This window comes from Solanum dulcamara, chromosome 2 (genome assembly GCF_947179165.1).
Source record: "Solanum dulcamara chromosome 2, daSolDulc1.2, whole genome shotgun sequence".
Classification (NCBI taxonomy): domain Eukaryota; kingdom Viridiplantae; phylum Streptophyta; class Magnoliopsida; order Solanales; family Solanaceae; genus Solanum; species Solanum dulcamara.
In genome coordinates, this window is record NC_077238.1 from 2,792,564 (window position 1) to 2,810,185 (window position 17,622).

The 17,622-nt window shown below is 31.3% G+C and overlaps 3 protein-coding genes across 3 annotated transcripts; 2 read left to right on the top strand and 1 right to left on the bottom strand.

The window, feature by feature from the left end:
• Positions 1 to 2,788: 2,788 nt before the first annotated feature.
• Positions 2,789 to 5,077, top strand: LOC129874321 (transcription factor bHLH18-like). Its single transcript, XM_055949584.1, has 3 exons — positions 2,789 to 3,152; positions 3,841 to 4,143; positions 4,905 to 5,077. Exons 1-3 carry the CDS (start codon positions 2,814 to 2,816, stop codon positions 4,980 to 4,982), a joined length of 720 nt encoding a protein of 239 aa, XP_055805559.1. The 5' UTR covers positions 2,789 to 2,813; the 3' UTR covers positions 4,983 to 5,077.
• A 3,319-nt stretch (positions 5,078 to 8,396) lies between these two features.
• Positions 8,397 to 10,611, top strand: LOC129879977 (uncharacterized). Its single transcript, XM_055953741.1, has 2 exons — positions 8,397 to 8,806; positions 9,334 to 10,611. Exons 1-2 carry the CDS (start codon positions 8,458 to 8,460, stop codon positions 9,390 to 9,392), a joined length of 408 nt encoding a protein of 135 aa, XP_055809716.1. The 5' UTR covers positions 8,397 to 8,457; the 3' UTR covers positions 9,393 to 10,611.
• Positions 9,949 to 15,420, bottom strand: LOC129879976 (transcription factor TGA2.3-like). The gene is made up of 11 exons (XM_055953740.1): positions 15,267 to 15,420; positions 14,577 to 14,677; positions 14,366 to 14,451; positions 14,046 to 14,258; positions 12,344 to 12,421; positions 12,186 to 12,245; positions 11,475 to 11,552; positions 11,277 to 11,334; positions 10,819 to 11,090; positions 10,193 to 10,438; positions 9,949 to 10,101 (listed from the first exon to the last, which is right to left on the bottom strand). The coding sequence occupies exons 1-11, from the start codon at positions 15,362 to 15,364 to the stop codon at positions 9,949 to 9,951; spliced, it is 1,443 nt and encodes a 480-aa protein (XP_055809715.1). The 5' UTR covers positions 15,365 to 15,420.
• Between the last annotated feature and the right edge of the window lie 2,202 nt (positions 15,421 to 17,622).

Genomic DNA, 17,622 nt, shown 5'->3' on the forward strand with positions numbered 1-17,622 from the left:
TATACACATAATTCAGTGATTTTTCTATAATAAATTTTTAAAAATACGACTTTACTAAATAATTTCAAATAGTTGAATGACCATTTGAGTGACGGACTCTCAATAGAATAAACGTCGAGTTCATAAATTTACATCAAACATAACATCAACGATAGAGTATTTTTATAATCCAATGTAATAATGACCATTGCAAATTAAACTAAAATGGGAAGCAAAAATATGACTAACAAACTATGAAGGAAAAGGGATAAATCAAATAAAACCATTTATGACCTGTTTGCTAATTAGGTGGATTTTGCCTCTATAGGTTGATGAATTTTTTTTGTTGTCTTTCAGACTAGGAAAACAAACATAGTTTCATACATTTTATTTTTTACATTTCGTCTTTCGAGAATTAAATTATACAAATTCTTATTAACAGTAAATTTAACTTTTAAGATTAGTCAAATTAATTGTTGAAACGAAATGTGACAAGTGAAAATGAACGGAAGAAGAAATAATATTAAACTTCAAGAGAAACTAAAATATAGAAAAATGTATTTTAGTTCCAATAACACATGCTATTTGTCTTTTAATGTATAATTATTTTTTTGTACATAAAATATAAGTAATTAGTTAGTTTGATGTCAGCATCTTCATTGGATACCGTCAGCAATGTCGAAGAGTATTATGGAGTTTGGTTTTGTTAATTTATCGATACAATAAATTATCTATTATTTTAATTTTCTGACTTGAAGTGACAGAGCATAGTCTTTTTTTTTTTTAAAATGTGGGGAGGAGATTATTATGTGGTGATCGAATTAAACTTTGATAAGGTATAAATTTAAGTAGTCAATCAATTGTTATTGAGATTCTTTCAAACATAGCCATATATGATTCTAGGGAGACGATGATTTTTGTTAAGACTTTTAACTAAATAAAAGTGTGAGTTCTCAAATAATTTAAATTTCTAGATGAAATAACATAACACGCGATATTTTTAACATGGTATTAGAGCACATAGACATATATTCTATGTTCCTAATAGAAAAACAAGCTTCATGTATAAATTTTAAGTTTATTGTCTACGCCCAATCAATTCCCGTACCCGACCCCCACTCCTCACATTATTTCCTTCTCATAATATTTTGATAGAATTACATATCATCGTCTTGAGATATTTATTTATTTATGTTGCTTAGAATTTACCAAAAAACTCCAAAGACCCTACTTGTAGAACTATGTTAATGTTATGATAAATATCAAACTCTAGAAAATCAGTAAAGAAAAATTATTTATGTTTTTAAGAAAATATTTTCTATGAAAAACATTTCAATTCCTTCCTATCAAACACACCCTACTTCACAATACGACCAAGAAAAAATGAATTTCTCTTGATTGATCTTCCTACCTTAATCACAAATATCTCCTCTTTTTTCTCATCTCGAAAGTCTAAATACATACTTAGAGGCAGAATTTGAATCTACGTACAGCTATGGCATATTGGCATGCAAGTCGTTTAATTTCAAGTTAGGTACCAGTAGGTACGTAATTAATAAATCATTTTACTCATCATCCTAAGTGTCAAATGTTCCTAGTATTTTTGAATACTATGATAATTGATTGGCAAGATGTAACGACTTTAGACTTTTTTTTATATGAATATTAAATAAGACCACTTTCCAAGTCCATATGAGATTAATAATTAATTAGATTAATTAATTACAAACTTAAGATAATAGTAATATTTAATTGGGTAGTGTGGGGTCCACATCTAACTAAACCTCCTTAGCCGCCTGCTCCCTAATCCATGCACTATTCGATACGAAACATAAAACAATACAAAATTTATGAAATTTGTTGTATAAAACAAAGTTTTTTTTTACTTCTATTAATTTATTTTACAAGACAGTATTTTAAAAAAAAATTGTTTCAAAATAATTATAGTGTTGTATGGTTTTAAAATTTAGAAATAATTTAATTTTTAAGTTTTAATTTTATCGCTAATGACAAGTTTTATAGCCCAAAAAAATATCACGATATATTTAAGATCATAGTATAAAAAATTTCATTTCTTTCTTAATTAAACTTCGGATATATGTCAAACACTTTCACAAAAGAGAGTCCCTCTGGTCACTGTGGTCAAGCTATCCTACACGAAGTCAGAAGTAAATTACGAGTCATATTAATTTATCATGTATTATGACTATGGTGTCCTGCTCATGAAATAGAAAGTATATTGCATCAGCAAATTAAAGTGTATTAGTTGTGTAATTCAAGGATTGAAAGAAAGGACAGACTAGAAATTGAATCAAATGCATCAAATGTCCTTGCTAAGATAGCAAGATTAGAAGTAGTTTCTATTGATTGAATCAGATAGAAAAAAAAATTGCTTATTAAACTACTCATATTTACTATGATTGAAAATTTGAATTTGGTAAGCCAAAACTTTTTGGTGTCATTGATTTTTTAAAAAAAATGGAAAAGAGGATTACCAAGTGGGTGATCGAACCTTTACTAACAATATAAGGTGAAAATTTAGGTAGTCAACCAACTGATCTACTAAGATTTTTCCTCCTCCTTGCTTCAAGTTAACACGTCATGTAAATTAAAGCTATATATACATAAATTTGAAATATAAATATAAAGCCACATAGGGAGATATATTGTTAAGGGGTAACATCATAGTAGTTTGACCAACAACTTGCACCTTCCCTTATTATATGAAATCATTTTTTGCACCACTATAAATTAAAGTCATGATAGGTACACAAAATATACAAATTTGTTTTGTTATTTTTCACATGAATAATCTCTCTCAAAAAAGAAAAGAAATGGATGATCTTGCTCTTATCTTTTCTCATCATAATAATAAGACATCAAGAAAACAACTTCATGAAGAAGATCAAGTTCATGAAAAGGCAAATTCTTTATCTTGCATAATTTCTTTCAACAATAATTTTGAAAATTCTTTGTTAATCCCAAAAGGTGGGGCAAATAATACTATAAGTTTTTCTAATATTAATAATAATACTATTGGTACACAATTTGGAGGAAACACTAGAAGGACGGGGGAGCAAGCACATGAACATTTGTTGGCTGAAAGAAGTAGACGAAGGAAGATAGCTAAGTTGTTCGTTTCGTTAGCTTCTCTCCTTCCTGACCTCAATAAGGTATTTACTGGCTCGATTAATTTATATTCGAATAATGTACTAATGACATATTTAATATTAAGTTTGTGGGTCTAACTGCGAAGGGTGTCAGGGGGTGGGACCGATAGTCCATAAGTTACTTGGAGGACACCCTAAGAAACTCTAGGCAGGTTAAGGTTTTCCTAGTTTATATAAATTTGATTGACTTGGTGTATTTGTATCATTTTTAATTGAGAAATAATAAGAGTTGGTCACTTACCGTTGATTTCCTTCCCCTTGAAGGTTTTTCACGTAAAATTGTATGTTCGTTCTTTTCGCTATCATTTCATTTGTCGCTATCTCATAATATTTAATTGATGAGGAAAAAATACCTTCCTATCAAAAATATTCTTCATTTTCAAAACTCATGAGGGACGTTTAATTAATTAACCATCTTGCAAGAACTCATGAATCTTGAGTAACTAACCTCAACTAGGGTTAAGTTTTAGATGGTCCCCAATATAAGTAATTGTTGTGTAAGATGTATAAAAGTGCATGCATAAAATATTAGTAGTTCATCAGGCACAATAATTTTGACTCAAATCTTATATGTCTTGTTACGAAATTCACTTAATACGCTCAAATATTTACAGTAAAATTTAAACTCGAAATCATAATATTCAAATTTTGGATCCGCATATTAATTGAAACATGTTAAATTATATGATAGATGGACAAGACGTCAATTCTTGAAGGGGCGGCCAATCTCATTAGACAACTTGGTGAAAGGGCAAAAGAAGATGATCATCAATCTTCCATAGACATGATGATGAAGAGTACTTTATTACCAGAAGTTGAAGTAAAAAGTTTAGAAAAGGAGTTGCTTATTACAATATTATTATACTTCAAAAACCAACAAAAAGGAATTATTGATGAAATATTAACTATGATTCAGAAGCTTCAATTAACTATCAAGATCACCAATTTCATTCCATTTGGCAGCACCTCAATGCATATCACAGTTATTGCTCAGGTTTGATCTCCATCTAACTGTATTTCATGATATATATATATATATATATATATATATATATATATATATATATATATATAGCATATGACGGATTCAGAATTTGATCTTTATACGTTTTGTACTTTAGTAGAACGATCTTAACTACTAGTAATTATATTCAATTTAATTTGAACTAATTTCATACATATTTTAGTATTTTAGTGAATTTTATAACACATATTTATTGAATGTTGCATCCAGAAATATTCATTTTTTAAAAATTTTAGTAAGAGTCTGATATGTTAATTGTAGGATTTATCTACTACTTTGTTTATGCGGCTATTTAAAATTTCATTATTAATAAAACCAAGTATTAATGGTCGATTTCACGCCTCGATCACATATCTAACTCGTATTTGATATTCAATTCGTTTGTGAGCAGCATTGAATCTACAGTACTATTAATATATATAGTTTACATATTCAATAGAATTCAATAATCTCTTGCATGTAGAAATTATATGTTTGTGTTTTAAAAGAATTACTTAATATAAATGTATAGATAATTTATCTCATACTCAATTGTTATCTTATTCTAAAATCCAAAACACATAACTTTAAAATTCGGAATCCGTCATTATTCGTGAGGATAGAAGGAAAATGCTTTGTAAAATTGAGATATAAATGTCAATGATACGTCATAGTGCATTGTATGGTTTTTAATGTATTTCAATGTGTTATTATATAATTATATTTTTATTTTCTCTCTTATTTTTCTACAGATGAACGAGGAGTTTTGTGAAACAACAGATGTTATTGCTGAGAAATTAAGATCGTCGATAATCAAATTTAAAGTGTGAAGATTAATTAATGTCTGGTCACAGACAAGATGTACATTTGTTACTATGAAAATAATAATTAATCACTATATGCTTTTGTATTTAACTAACTTATCACATGTGTTTGCATATATGTATACGAGTGGAATAAGAAAAATTTAATGATATTTATATAATTAATCGAACACTCCAAGAGAAATAATAGAATTCATTTTACAAAAGAAGCATATTATAGAGATAACAAAAGTCATTCTACGATTTGATAGAGGTAATTAAACAATAATTGTCGATATTCAATACTCTTGGATCCGTTCTATAACCATTATGGTGTCATCCACTATTTCAATACAAAAATGTAACAATTTGAACCATCAAAATTTACTAATAAATGAGGAGCCTGTTAGAATGAAGGCGTCTACCAAAACGCCAGGGATCGGGTCCCTTATCCGAAAATAATGCAGAAAAATAAAGGACAAGAACGTAAAATTAGACACACAATTTTAAGTGGAAAACTCCTTGCTCGATCAAGGGAGAAAAACTACGATCTGTCTCACAGGATTTCACCTCCAACTTCACTAATTAAACGAGCCAAAGATTTAGATTACAAACTCTTGCAATCAAGGAATTGCACTCCCAATCCCTACTCCCTCACTGAAAAAACTCTGTTGCAACCAAATCTAAGCAATAACTAATAGCTCACTAAATCAACACTCTAGTTGACTAAGACTTCAAGTAATCTCCATAACTAACTTTAGTTACTTTGACAAGACGAACAAATAAAGAACTAATCTAAATCCTTTATAGATCAGGAATAGATCTTACAGAGATTAAGACCACGAAATCAATATTCTAAAATGAAAACAAAAGACTGATAACTCTATCAGGTCCTTCGAGAGAGAGAGAGCTGATTTTAGAGAATAAGAGCTTCAAGATTTTTCTTTTTCAATGATTCCAAAAGGCCAAAGAGAGAATATTGTAGAGAATATATATATGTTGGACGATTTCTATTGGATCGACAAGTCCTTCTGCAAATGGATTTGTCCGCGTACACACCAGACCAACATTATCAATCATTATCAGAGCCAAAACACCATTAACCCAAGATACTTTGAACAAGTGTAATTGGAGTTGGATATAAAGTACCAATATCTCTAAAGAATATTCCAAGAAGTGGAAAGCAGGCTGAAAGAATCAAGAAAATGGCTTCTTTTTTTTGACAAATAAACCAAAATAAAATTAGTTTGGCGTGGAAAAATAAACAAATGGCGGCTAAAAGTCAAGTCAAGATAGTTTTGGAACTAAAATGTCACTTTACAAAACTCCAAATGTCCCTAACTAACAAATAACAAGTCAAACTAAATTGGTAAACTAACAGTACATACATTTTTACTTTACAAAATTGATTTTTCTAATTGATTTTTATTGTAAACTTGTCAATGAACAAATATTAGTCTTAAGTTCTAGCACTTTAAAAAATACATTAGTTGATAAAGTTGATCAACAATTGACAGTGACTACAAATCTAAATATTGCAAGGGTCATCATGGCAAAGCTAGGGAAAAAGAAGTTTATCTCAATCTTTTTCGTCAGAAAATTATCATAAATATATAAAATTAAAGTTTTCCTTAATGTATATATAATTAATGTGAATCTCTTTGACTTTTTTGTTGTTTATTTTTTTAAAATTTTAAAGTTTCTTATTGAAAATTCCGTTGTGCTTTACGAAACCTACCTATGTTTTCAATTTTTAAAATATTTAAAAATTATAACTAACGTGTTGAGGAAAACAAAATTGTCTCATTTCAAACATTTAAGGGGCAAAATAATTGACTATTTTTCCGTTTGAGCAATCTTAAATAAAAAGCATATTTTTTGAGCTATTTAAATAACCATAAAGATATTTTTGAATAAAACTAAATGAAAGTAGGTAGAAGACATTAGTGGTGAAGAGTTCATATTTGAAAAGTCAAAAAAATACAAATCCTTCTAGGTTGAGTAGAGTATCATTTTCCTAACTTTGTGGACTAATACAATAATTTACTTGAGAAAGAAGGGTCCACTCACACATATCATTGACCTAAATTCAAACAATATACGACTATTTTACGCAAATAGATGAGGAAAATTCAAAGTGTAAACATTATAATAAGTTACATATTCCTTGAATTTGTTTCCCCTCTTTTCCTAGTTACTAATGGACCGATATTATATAAAAAAAAATTCAAATTTATAACTTGAAGTTATGTTATTGTGGCAATGAAGCCATGTGGCATGTTTCAATGCTAATTTAATTAATCATAGAATAGGGAAAAGGTTCAAATTCCCCATGATTAAAAGTTTAACTCAACTAGTGTCCTAGTGATTAAGGTTAATTTCGAATCTAAATTGTAACTAGAAGCAGGGGTGGAGCTTCAATGGAGGAAATGAGTCGATAAAATCCAGTAATTTTACATTTGTCTTTAAAAAAACTTATAAAATATGTAGTATAAATTATTAATTTAGAACCAAGTAACTCAAAAGGTATTAAACTATTGAATTCATACGCTTCAATTTCTGTCTGATTCCACTTGTAAAAGTGAGGACATGAATGAACCAAATTTACAACGGAGGGTAAAGTTAAACTTTCCTCATAGTAAAAGGACAAATAATAAAAGGAAAAACTACACAAAATAGATTCAATTGTGAAACTATTTACTCAAATTGGATTCAACCCAAACTATTTATTCTTAATGGATCCATGTCTCAAACTATTTATCCTCTTACCCCACTTTTTCCTTTCTTATTTCGCGCATGACGTCAGCATCATTGCTATTCGGTATCAACCATATCGATATCATATAAGATTGAGCTTAATTCTCTGTGATACTCCGTCGGTATATTGATACCCTATTGGTATCATATAGGATTGAGCTCTTTTTTTAAGAAATAAAAATGAAACAATTAAGAGAAAATTATTAAAGTCACAATCTAATTATTTATTAAACTTTAAATTAGTAGAAAATATATTTTTTGTGATACTCCGTTAGTATATTGATACTATATCGATATCATATTGAATTGAGCTTAATCCTCTGTGATACTCCATTAATATATTGATACAATATCGATAACATAAAGGATGGGCGCTGACGAGTTTGAGCTCTTTTTTTTTGTTGACTTTTAGCCGAGCGAATTTAAAATAAATCTATATCATTTTTAAATTAAAAAAATATCAAAATAATGGATAAATATTCTTTCTTTTGTATTTCTTTTCCCATTTCCCAATAATAAAAGGTTTAATGTACAAGCATTGACTAACATACAAAAAGTAGGACATATTCTTTGGATTTGTTTCCACTTGGAAACGTGTTGAAAGACCAAATTCTTATCGCTAGTAAGTTTGACCACAAACACAATCTTTTCTCCTCACATAAACACTATAAATAGTTAAATACCAAAGACAAAAAACTCAAATAAATAAATAAATCAAGAACTCATTTTTTCCAAAGATTCATCAATGGAAGTTTTCAAGAGAAATATAGGGACTTTCCAAGACGACTTCGAAGGCGACGATTTTTACGATGAGCTTAGAAGACAAATATTAATATTAACAGCAGAAGATGAAGAAGATTATGTTCAACAATCAAATGATCAAATCAAGAATTCAAAAAGAGTAGAAATGAATTCTTTAGAGTTGCAACAACCTAAAGGAATTCAATTTTATTGGTATGGAGATAAAGAGGATTATAATAAAGTTCCAAAATGGTTATTAGATTTGTGGAGAAAAGGCAATAGAGATGAAGTGTTAAATGGGACTGGAGTTTTCATTCCACATATTGTCAAATCAAGAAGAAGAAATAAATCAAGTATGTTCCCTTTTCTCTTATATAGTATATAAAATCATTTATAGTTATAGACTTATAGTACGATTGTCAAACTTTCAAAATCTGCTTATTTAAAAAGAGTTGTTTGTTATAGGTGCTTGTCGAAAAGCTCCTTTTGAAGAGTAGCTCTTTGTGTTTGACGATAAATTTGAAAAGCAATTTTATCAATATTAGAACAACGTGAAGTTGAGGAGGGTGGTTTCCCTTAGCGGCAAATTTATGTGTTAAAAACGAACCATGTAAACCTATGATCGGACTAAATTTGATATATTATTTGTATAATTGTATTTATATGAAGACACTCATGGTCAAAAGGGTTAATAGTTGGTGAATTATCTTGCATCCGTCTTCTTGAAATTCTAAATTCGCTTCTACTCTCCCCAGTTCCACACGGGGATATTTTTGACTTCCCAAAAACTCAACCATACAGGCTATTAGTCTCGTTTAAGAATTTTCTTTGTATATCTTCTATTGCTTATACTGTTTTTTTTTCTCATTTCTGTCTCCAGGAAGGAAGAATTCTGAAAGAGTAAAAACATACAAGCCAGTAGCATCAGGAAATTGTTAAATCATCCTAAAATAGTTTTAATCATCAAAAATGAACTCATTGTATCAAATATAGCTATACAAAACTCTGAAGTTTTGCTGTATTAGCCATGTAAGAGATTTATTTAATTACTTATGAATTTAAAAGGCGAATCTCCAGAAGATTTATTGTGGATTACATTGGATATGTTGTTGTTGTAACCTTCAGAAGATTTACTATCGAAAAAGCAGGAAAAAAACAGAGAAATATGAGAAGATTTTTCCATAAACAAACATCAATTGCAACCAACAGCCAGAAGGATGATACTTGTACATACAACAAACGACGATTTACTAAGGACTATATTCGAATGGGTGACTGACATACCTAGTACAAGAAAATAGCTAAAACTAGATAATAGTATACAGAGATCACTAATTGTCTCAAGATATTTCGAGACAATGTGGATCGAGATAGTACCTAAGTACTATACGTTGTCATTGTATGATTCTGAATAGACAGGACTTTTGAAAGTTGTGAACTACTATATAGAGAAGGAGGAACCTCGTAGGAATGAATATTCATGTGCTACGACGTACTAGAGTTGGTCTTTGGGGCGTGCTAACCACAACGAGCTGAGTGCTCGAAGCCTTGACATGTAATCACTTATGACAAGCAGGGCTCGAGCAGCTTGACGTGTAGTCAATATTCGATGCAATTGTTGCAAAGTTCGTTGTCGCAGAAGATCAGCCTGGCAATTAAGACAAGCGTAAATGTGAATTCCGTTGCATAGAAAAAAGTTAAGTGTCGTAAAGAACTTTTAACAGAGGACAGTTAGTTACCTGATAAAGGAAGTTCTCAAGAGTGGCAAGCTGGCCCATTGCAATTGCCATCTGCCCCATATAGTCGGCTACATTTCCCGAGCCAGTAGGGCCGAGAGACGTAGATGAAAGTGTATCGACAAGTAATTGTTGAAGGGCTTCCATACCTTGTGACAGGGCGTCCTCGGCTTGCTGAGAAGACTGTTGCAAGTTACATATGCCTATGAGCTGCTGCTCTGTAAACGGTTCAAGATGGTTGCCAAGAATCTGTATTCCAGATGTCGTATATCAGTTTAAGAAAATAAATACTATCAGGAAACGATATTCTTGTAGTTTCTTGTCCTTTTTTTTTTTTTTACATTCTGTTGTTTCTTGTACTTAGCTCATCCTATTATTTTGATGTAGTTACTGTTCAGCATGTTTTGTCGTGCTTTCACATCCGTTACTTCTTTTTCTGGATTACATTGATTTGTTTTCCTTAAGTCGAGGGTCTATCGGAAACAGTCTCTCTACCTCTAAGATTGGGGTAAGGTCTGGATACACTCTACCTTCCCTAAACCCCATTCCGTGAGACTACACAAGGTATGTTTTGTAGGAAATGATACTTTAAAAATAGTACAATAGCTGGACGTAAGAGCCTAGCTTACCTTGAGAAGCTCAGAAGAACGAAATCCGCCTAACCACATGAAACACCTTTCTACAGGAGTCTTCCACATGCCTGACAGCATATGAAAAACATCTGCTTTTAGACCTACACTCTTTAACTTGAACTTTTCGTCATAATGTGACATTACTCCATCAACGAGATGGCGCAGTTCATTATCGCCCCTGTGAGAATTTACAGCTGATCGGAGATCACTGATAAGTCGTTGATGTTCATCTAGCCAACGTGCATAATCCATATCAAATGTCAATGCCCCTGTGCAAGTATCACAATTAACCCCCGTTCATAAATAACCCATGCCAGGTCATAAATTTATCAAAAAAAATCATGGTAAGTACTTCAACCAGAAGAAGGAAGGAGGAAAATCAAGACGTAAAACATTCATTTCCTCGTGAAAATATCACATGTAATGAATGTTATCAAGGCTAGAAATTTTCTAACCATTTCCACCGGCAGAAAGGCTCTGATCTCCCGTGTATCCATTAGCAATAAATATGCCCTACATCCAAAAAATTATCAGGAGTATAATTCATTTAACTACACAGAAGTTTCATACGATCTGAAACTGTATTAGTTTCCTTCAAGATCACATACAGGAAAACAGTCCTATACTTGAGAGTTGCAGAGGGAGAGAGATACCTGTTGGCGGGCTCGTTTTAGCTCTTGCTCTAACTGTGATAGTTTGAGTCTACTATTCTCCAGCTGTTGAACATATGCCTATGCAAAACAAAAACCTAATAAGCACTTAACCATCGAGCATATATAAGTAGACGTATAATATATTGATCAGCAATGATCAACATCTCGGATAGCCAAAACATTAAGCTATAAGCTTAAAATATTATCATGCTTAACAATACAATGCTGTCAGCCAACCACCTGACGTGTGACACAATATTGTTAATTTTGCACAGCTTGAAAGTCCCCCCCACCCCCGGAACATATAAAACCATACAAAGCAAAAACATCCCATTATGCATAGATACAAACAGCGGAACTTTTACACATTGCATCTGTTCTTCCTACTTATAAGTGTTCAACTATATCTGGACGTCATGAAGACTGATGTAATGTGCGAGTAAACACCTTATTGGTTTGTTGCAAATGTATGCATATCTTTGACAGCAATATAATTCTATATATAAATGTATACATTTTCTGATGGAAGCTATACAGAGCTTAGACGGTACATAATAATCAGAAGGACGAAAATATCAATAACGGGAATGTGCCAAATCAATCTCAGTTGAAATATTGCAAGAGGTGAATATATTACTTTTTTCCTCAATCAATAACGGGAATGTGCCAAATCAATCTCAGTTGAAATATTGCAAGAGGTGAATATATTACTTTTTTCCTCAACCGGCTTTTCCTAGCTGCTTCTCGATTCTGAGCCAGCCTGCGAAGTGTCTGCAAGTAAGCTAAGTAAATACAGTAGTAAAATGTGACAAATGATACAATAGATTAACCATTGGAATAAAGAGATACGAGTAAACCAGTACAAAAACCTTTTGGTCTCCCAGCTTTACTTTGGACAGGTCCATGGAGTCCACAGCTATTAATGCACCATGCTGAACACCTTGGCCCTATGATACAAATCAAATAAATGCAAACAGTTCACAATAGGGGTTGGTGGTTTAGCTATTAAAAGCATCAAATCATATCCAGATGCCACGACCCCCCTCAGGGGTCAAGCTCTCCCCTCCAGGGACGAAAACATTACACTTAATTCATTCAAACAAATTCGAGGACAAAACAACCTGTTCATTTATTGAATATTTCTTGGACATTTCCTAATCCAACCCAACCATCCATTAGATTCCAAAGATATTGCTTACAGAGGCTTGCTAAAATAGTCAATCATAAATTCAATTCATTAACACGATATTTTGGAGCGACACAAGATACTAAGAGCCCGTTTAGATTGGCTTATAAGTTGTTTTCAGCTTTTTTGAGTGTTTGGCTTGTCAACTTAAAGTAATTTTGTGCTTAAAATAAGCCCAAAAAAATAATTAGGCCCGTTTGGATAAGCTTATCTAAAGCAGCTTATAAATTGAAAGCAGTTTATAAGCAAAAAATATTAAGTTGACTACCCCAGCTTATAAATATCAAACAGGCTCTAATGCTACCCTACCTGCTTAACTACAGATAAGTGAAATTAACACATCTCCTTTCACCAAAAAAGCGTAAAAAAATAAAAGAAACTTGAAACTCCAGTATAACATTATAATCTCAAGATAATCCCCATCATAGTACTTCCTCTATCCCAATATATGCAGCAGTCTTTGATGACCATGATTTTTTCATGTCTTTTAAGTACTTTGAATTTGTTAATTATTGTAACTCGAGTAATATTTTTATGTAGTTTCCACATATGTAAATTTGATTTTAATAAACACGAGATTCTATGTCCTAATTCGTGGTCAGAACTAGGAAATTTAACTCTTGAAATCAAAAACACGTAAATTGGGACCAAAGGAGTATTATTCCTTGATCACAAGCAAATCGGTGTTGACTACATGAATCCTCACAGTATATATCGCATCATACCGCACTTTAAGAGAAAAAAAAAGGATGGACTATTGCTAAATGTCAAAAATTAGAAACTTTCATTGGGGTCGACTATATGAATCTTCACTGTCTATATGGTATTATCCCCCCGCCTTTTTCAGTATGGAAAAAAAAGACAAGGATGGACTATTGCTAAAGGTCAAAAAATAGCAACTTCATTGGGATCAACTATATGAATCTTTATAGTCTATATGGCATTATCCCCCCTTTTAGTAGGGAAAAAGACAAGGGTGGAATATTGTTTTATTTTTTGCTAAATGCCAAAAGTTGTAACTTTCATTGGGTCGAATACATGAATCTTCACTGTCTATATCACAATCACATTATCCCTCCCTTTAAGAGGAAATTAGACAAGGATGGACTATTGCTTAATGCCAAAAATTGTAACTTTCATTGGGGTTAACTACATGAATCTTCACTGTCTATACCACACTTTTAAAAAAAAATTAGGGGTAGGGGAATCAAACCATCATCTACAAGGTAAAAGCTCAGGTAGCCAACCAATAAAGCTACTAAGATTCTCATTGTCTATATCGCAATATCCCTCACCTTAAGGGGAAAAAATGCCAAGGATGAACTATTACTAAATGTCAAAAATTGCAATTTTCATTTGGGGTGGAGGGAAAGAAAAGCTAAAACCTGATGGTTTCTTTCATCAGTATCAACATCTGTGGAAGTGTCAGTCTGCTGGCTTTGTTCTGCAATCCCAGAATCACCCCAATTCTCAAAATGCTGCACATTTCCCAAAGCCACACCACCACCCACAACACCCCCACCACCCACCATTGCTGTTTGTGCCTTCTGCAACATAAACCTACCTGTTTCCCCCCCTGTCTCTGATGAACCAATACTCTGCAATTCCCATTTTCAAAAACTACACTTCATAAATAAAAAAAAACACACAAAACAACCAAATTCTACAGCTACAAAGATTGTTCTTTTTTTTTCTTCGCGCTTACCGTATTAAGTTCACCAAAGTTTAAGTTATTGTTGTTACAAGAAACAACACCAACATTGTTTGGCCTCATTTCACCATATACAGAACCTTTCAAGAAACCAAAAAAAACACAACAAAAAACATTATCTTTTTAAGGTCACAATCAAAGAAATAAAACAATTGAGATATTGTTTGGTGAGTAGATAATAATAATAAAAGAGAAAAATGTATACTTCTGCTTAAATCAACAGCTTCTTCTTGAGTGAATCCTGCAGACTGTTCAAGTTCTCCAATATCCGCTAAGCGTGCTGCATGTCTACTACTTTCATCACCTCTACATAACAACACATAAAAATTGAATCTTGAACCCCTTTAACACACAAGAACCTAAAGAAAACTTCATAAACATCCACAAATCAAGCCGAAAATAGTGCGGAGCCACGATTTTCATCAAGGGGTTCAGCATATTAATAAGTAAAACACACGAAGTAACCGAAAGGAGTAAACTACTATATATCATAAAAAAATAATTTTAACAGTGTAATTTTCTGCCAAAAATGAAATCTTTATAATCCCTTTACTAACACTAGAACTTAACCTCCATAAACATGCATAAATCAAGCTGAAAACATTAAAAAAAATGAATCTTTCTTAGCCCTTTACTCATACAATAACATAAAAACCAAGAAAACATAAACCCCACAAAAAGAATGCACAAATCAAGCTGAAACAAACATGTAAAAATTGAATCTTTTTAATCCCTTTACTAACACAAGAACTTAAAACTCCATAAACATGCACAAATAAAGCTGACAAACATATAAAAATTGAATCTTTTTATGCCCCTTTATTCATACAAGAACTTAAAAACCAAGAAAACATAAACCCCACAAAAAAACATGCACAAATCAATACAATGGTACCTGAGATAATAACTTGAGTGGCAATACATATTTGAGTTACTATTACTAGTACTATTATTATTATTAAGAGTAACAGCTGATGCTTGGAAAGCTTGCATTTTTTTTTTCCTTCCCACTAACTTCAACACCTAAAAATAAAAATAAAAATAAAAACAAAAACTCTTCTTTCTCAAAAAATTTGTCTGCGTTTTTGTTGAAAGCAAATTTTTCCAAGAAAGGGATTGCGTATGAGTACAGTTTTTATATTAAATTATATAGTAAGTACTAGTTATTTAATAGAACGTCTGAATTTCAGATATAGCCCCTCTCAGCTTTTCCATTATTATAAATTTGACCCTCTGTCAAATTTAGGCATTGTAGACTCCCAATAAAATCTTTTTTAAAAACACCTTTACAGATTCCAACATTTTACGTAGAATAGGCCAAATGGTATATTTTAGTCACAAATATTAGTTAATGGATAGAATCCACATGCTAAAATTGCTATGGTAATAGTGAAAAAAATTAAAGACTCAATAGATAGGCATTACATTTTGTGAGCAAATTTTATTAGACGCTCAAATTATGTATATTATTTGTTCCAGTTGAATATCGAATATGTGATAAAGTATTCATAAGATATTTTCAGTCAAATTTTGAAAATTGTTATTGCACTTGATCTCAAATATTTATTATTTAAATAAATTAACTATTGGATATGTGGGCATATCAGAAGCGATACGATTAGAAACGAGGCTATTCGGGATAAGATAGGAATGGCCTTGGTGAAAGAAAAAGATGCGAAAAATGCGACTGAGATGATTTGGTCATGTGAAGAGGCGAGACACAGATGCCCCAGTGCGGAGGTGTGAGAGGTTGGCCATGGATGATTTTAGAAGAGGTAGTGGTAGGGCGAAGAAATATTGGAGAAATGTGATTAGACAAGACATGGCGCAACTTCAGCTTACCGAGGACATGACCCTAGATTGGACGGTGTGGAGGACCCACATTGGGGTAGAAGGCTAGTACATAGTCTCGTTATTCTCCCTTATTAGTAGGCGCATTAGCGCAATATAATTTCTTGTTCTCTTATTTCTATTATTATCTATTATTTTCTGTACTTTGATTACTCTATTTTATCTGTGTCGCTCTCGCTATTTGTATTCCCTTATCGTTTTGAACTTCTTAGCCTTATCTATCCTCTTTTTATGCTTTTATTGAGCCGAGGGTCTTTCTGAAACAGTCGTCCTACCTTGATAGGAATAAGGTCTGCGTACACTTTACCCTCCCCAGACCCACGTTGTGGATTTCACTGGATTGTTGTTGTTGTTGTTGTATGCATATTATATTTAAGTAGGACATGCTCGGATTATAAAAATTAATTTGTATTATAAAAAAGGTGATATATTTTAAATAGTGATTAACATATTTACGTCGTTAGCAATTGTAAACATGTATTAAAAAACCAAAAATTAAATTAAAAATGTATAATAAATTACTTTGTTATTATAGTCAAGTATTCAATTAAAACAAATTATAATTCGACTGTCTTGTGAATTTTCCTGACATATTTTAATGACTATATATCGATATATTAAGCTAAAAATAAATGCACCAAAGAGATATTCCTTTCATCCTTTGAGCAAATATGAGCATCAAATGAATTTAAAAGTTTTTCTCAAAGTTTACGGACAAATTTGATTTTTTCTTTTTTTTTCCTTTTTAATCATATCAAAATGTTTGACACAATACTATATGCTACTACTAATTCATACAAACAGAACTTGAAAATTCAATTTTATATAGTGATTCAAACTTTATATCATGATTCATTAATTATCACATAAGATTCTCTGATCTTAATTTGGATATGTAAACAGTATTTTAGATTTCATCATGAGAAAAAAGAGAAATATTTAATATAATATAATGGTGCTCTTCCCAAGGCAAAAGAAATAGCATCAGGGCTATAGCCTATAGCACAAGTATTTGTCCTGGTTATAATAACATTTGTTATATATTCTTCATTTCCAAAATAATTGTTATTTTAGATAAAATCAAGTCTATTAAAAAATAAATATGGAGTATAATATATAATTTATTAGATTATTTTTATTTAATAAATATTTTTTGAAAATTGAACACTGCTAAGAAGGAGAATATATACAAGAATAAAGTTGAAAAAATATTTTTATTTTAAATTTTAAAATAATACTTATTTTGAGAAAAAAAAATTGATATGGGGGCACTTGTTTTGAAACAAGAGGGAGTAGCGTCTAGGGGTCGTCATAAGGTAGTAAATATTTCATCATCCTCAATTAGAAATTTGACTTTGAATTATGGAAATCGTCTTTATTTGATAGTAGTGTTTTAATTG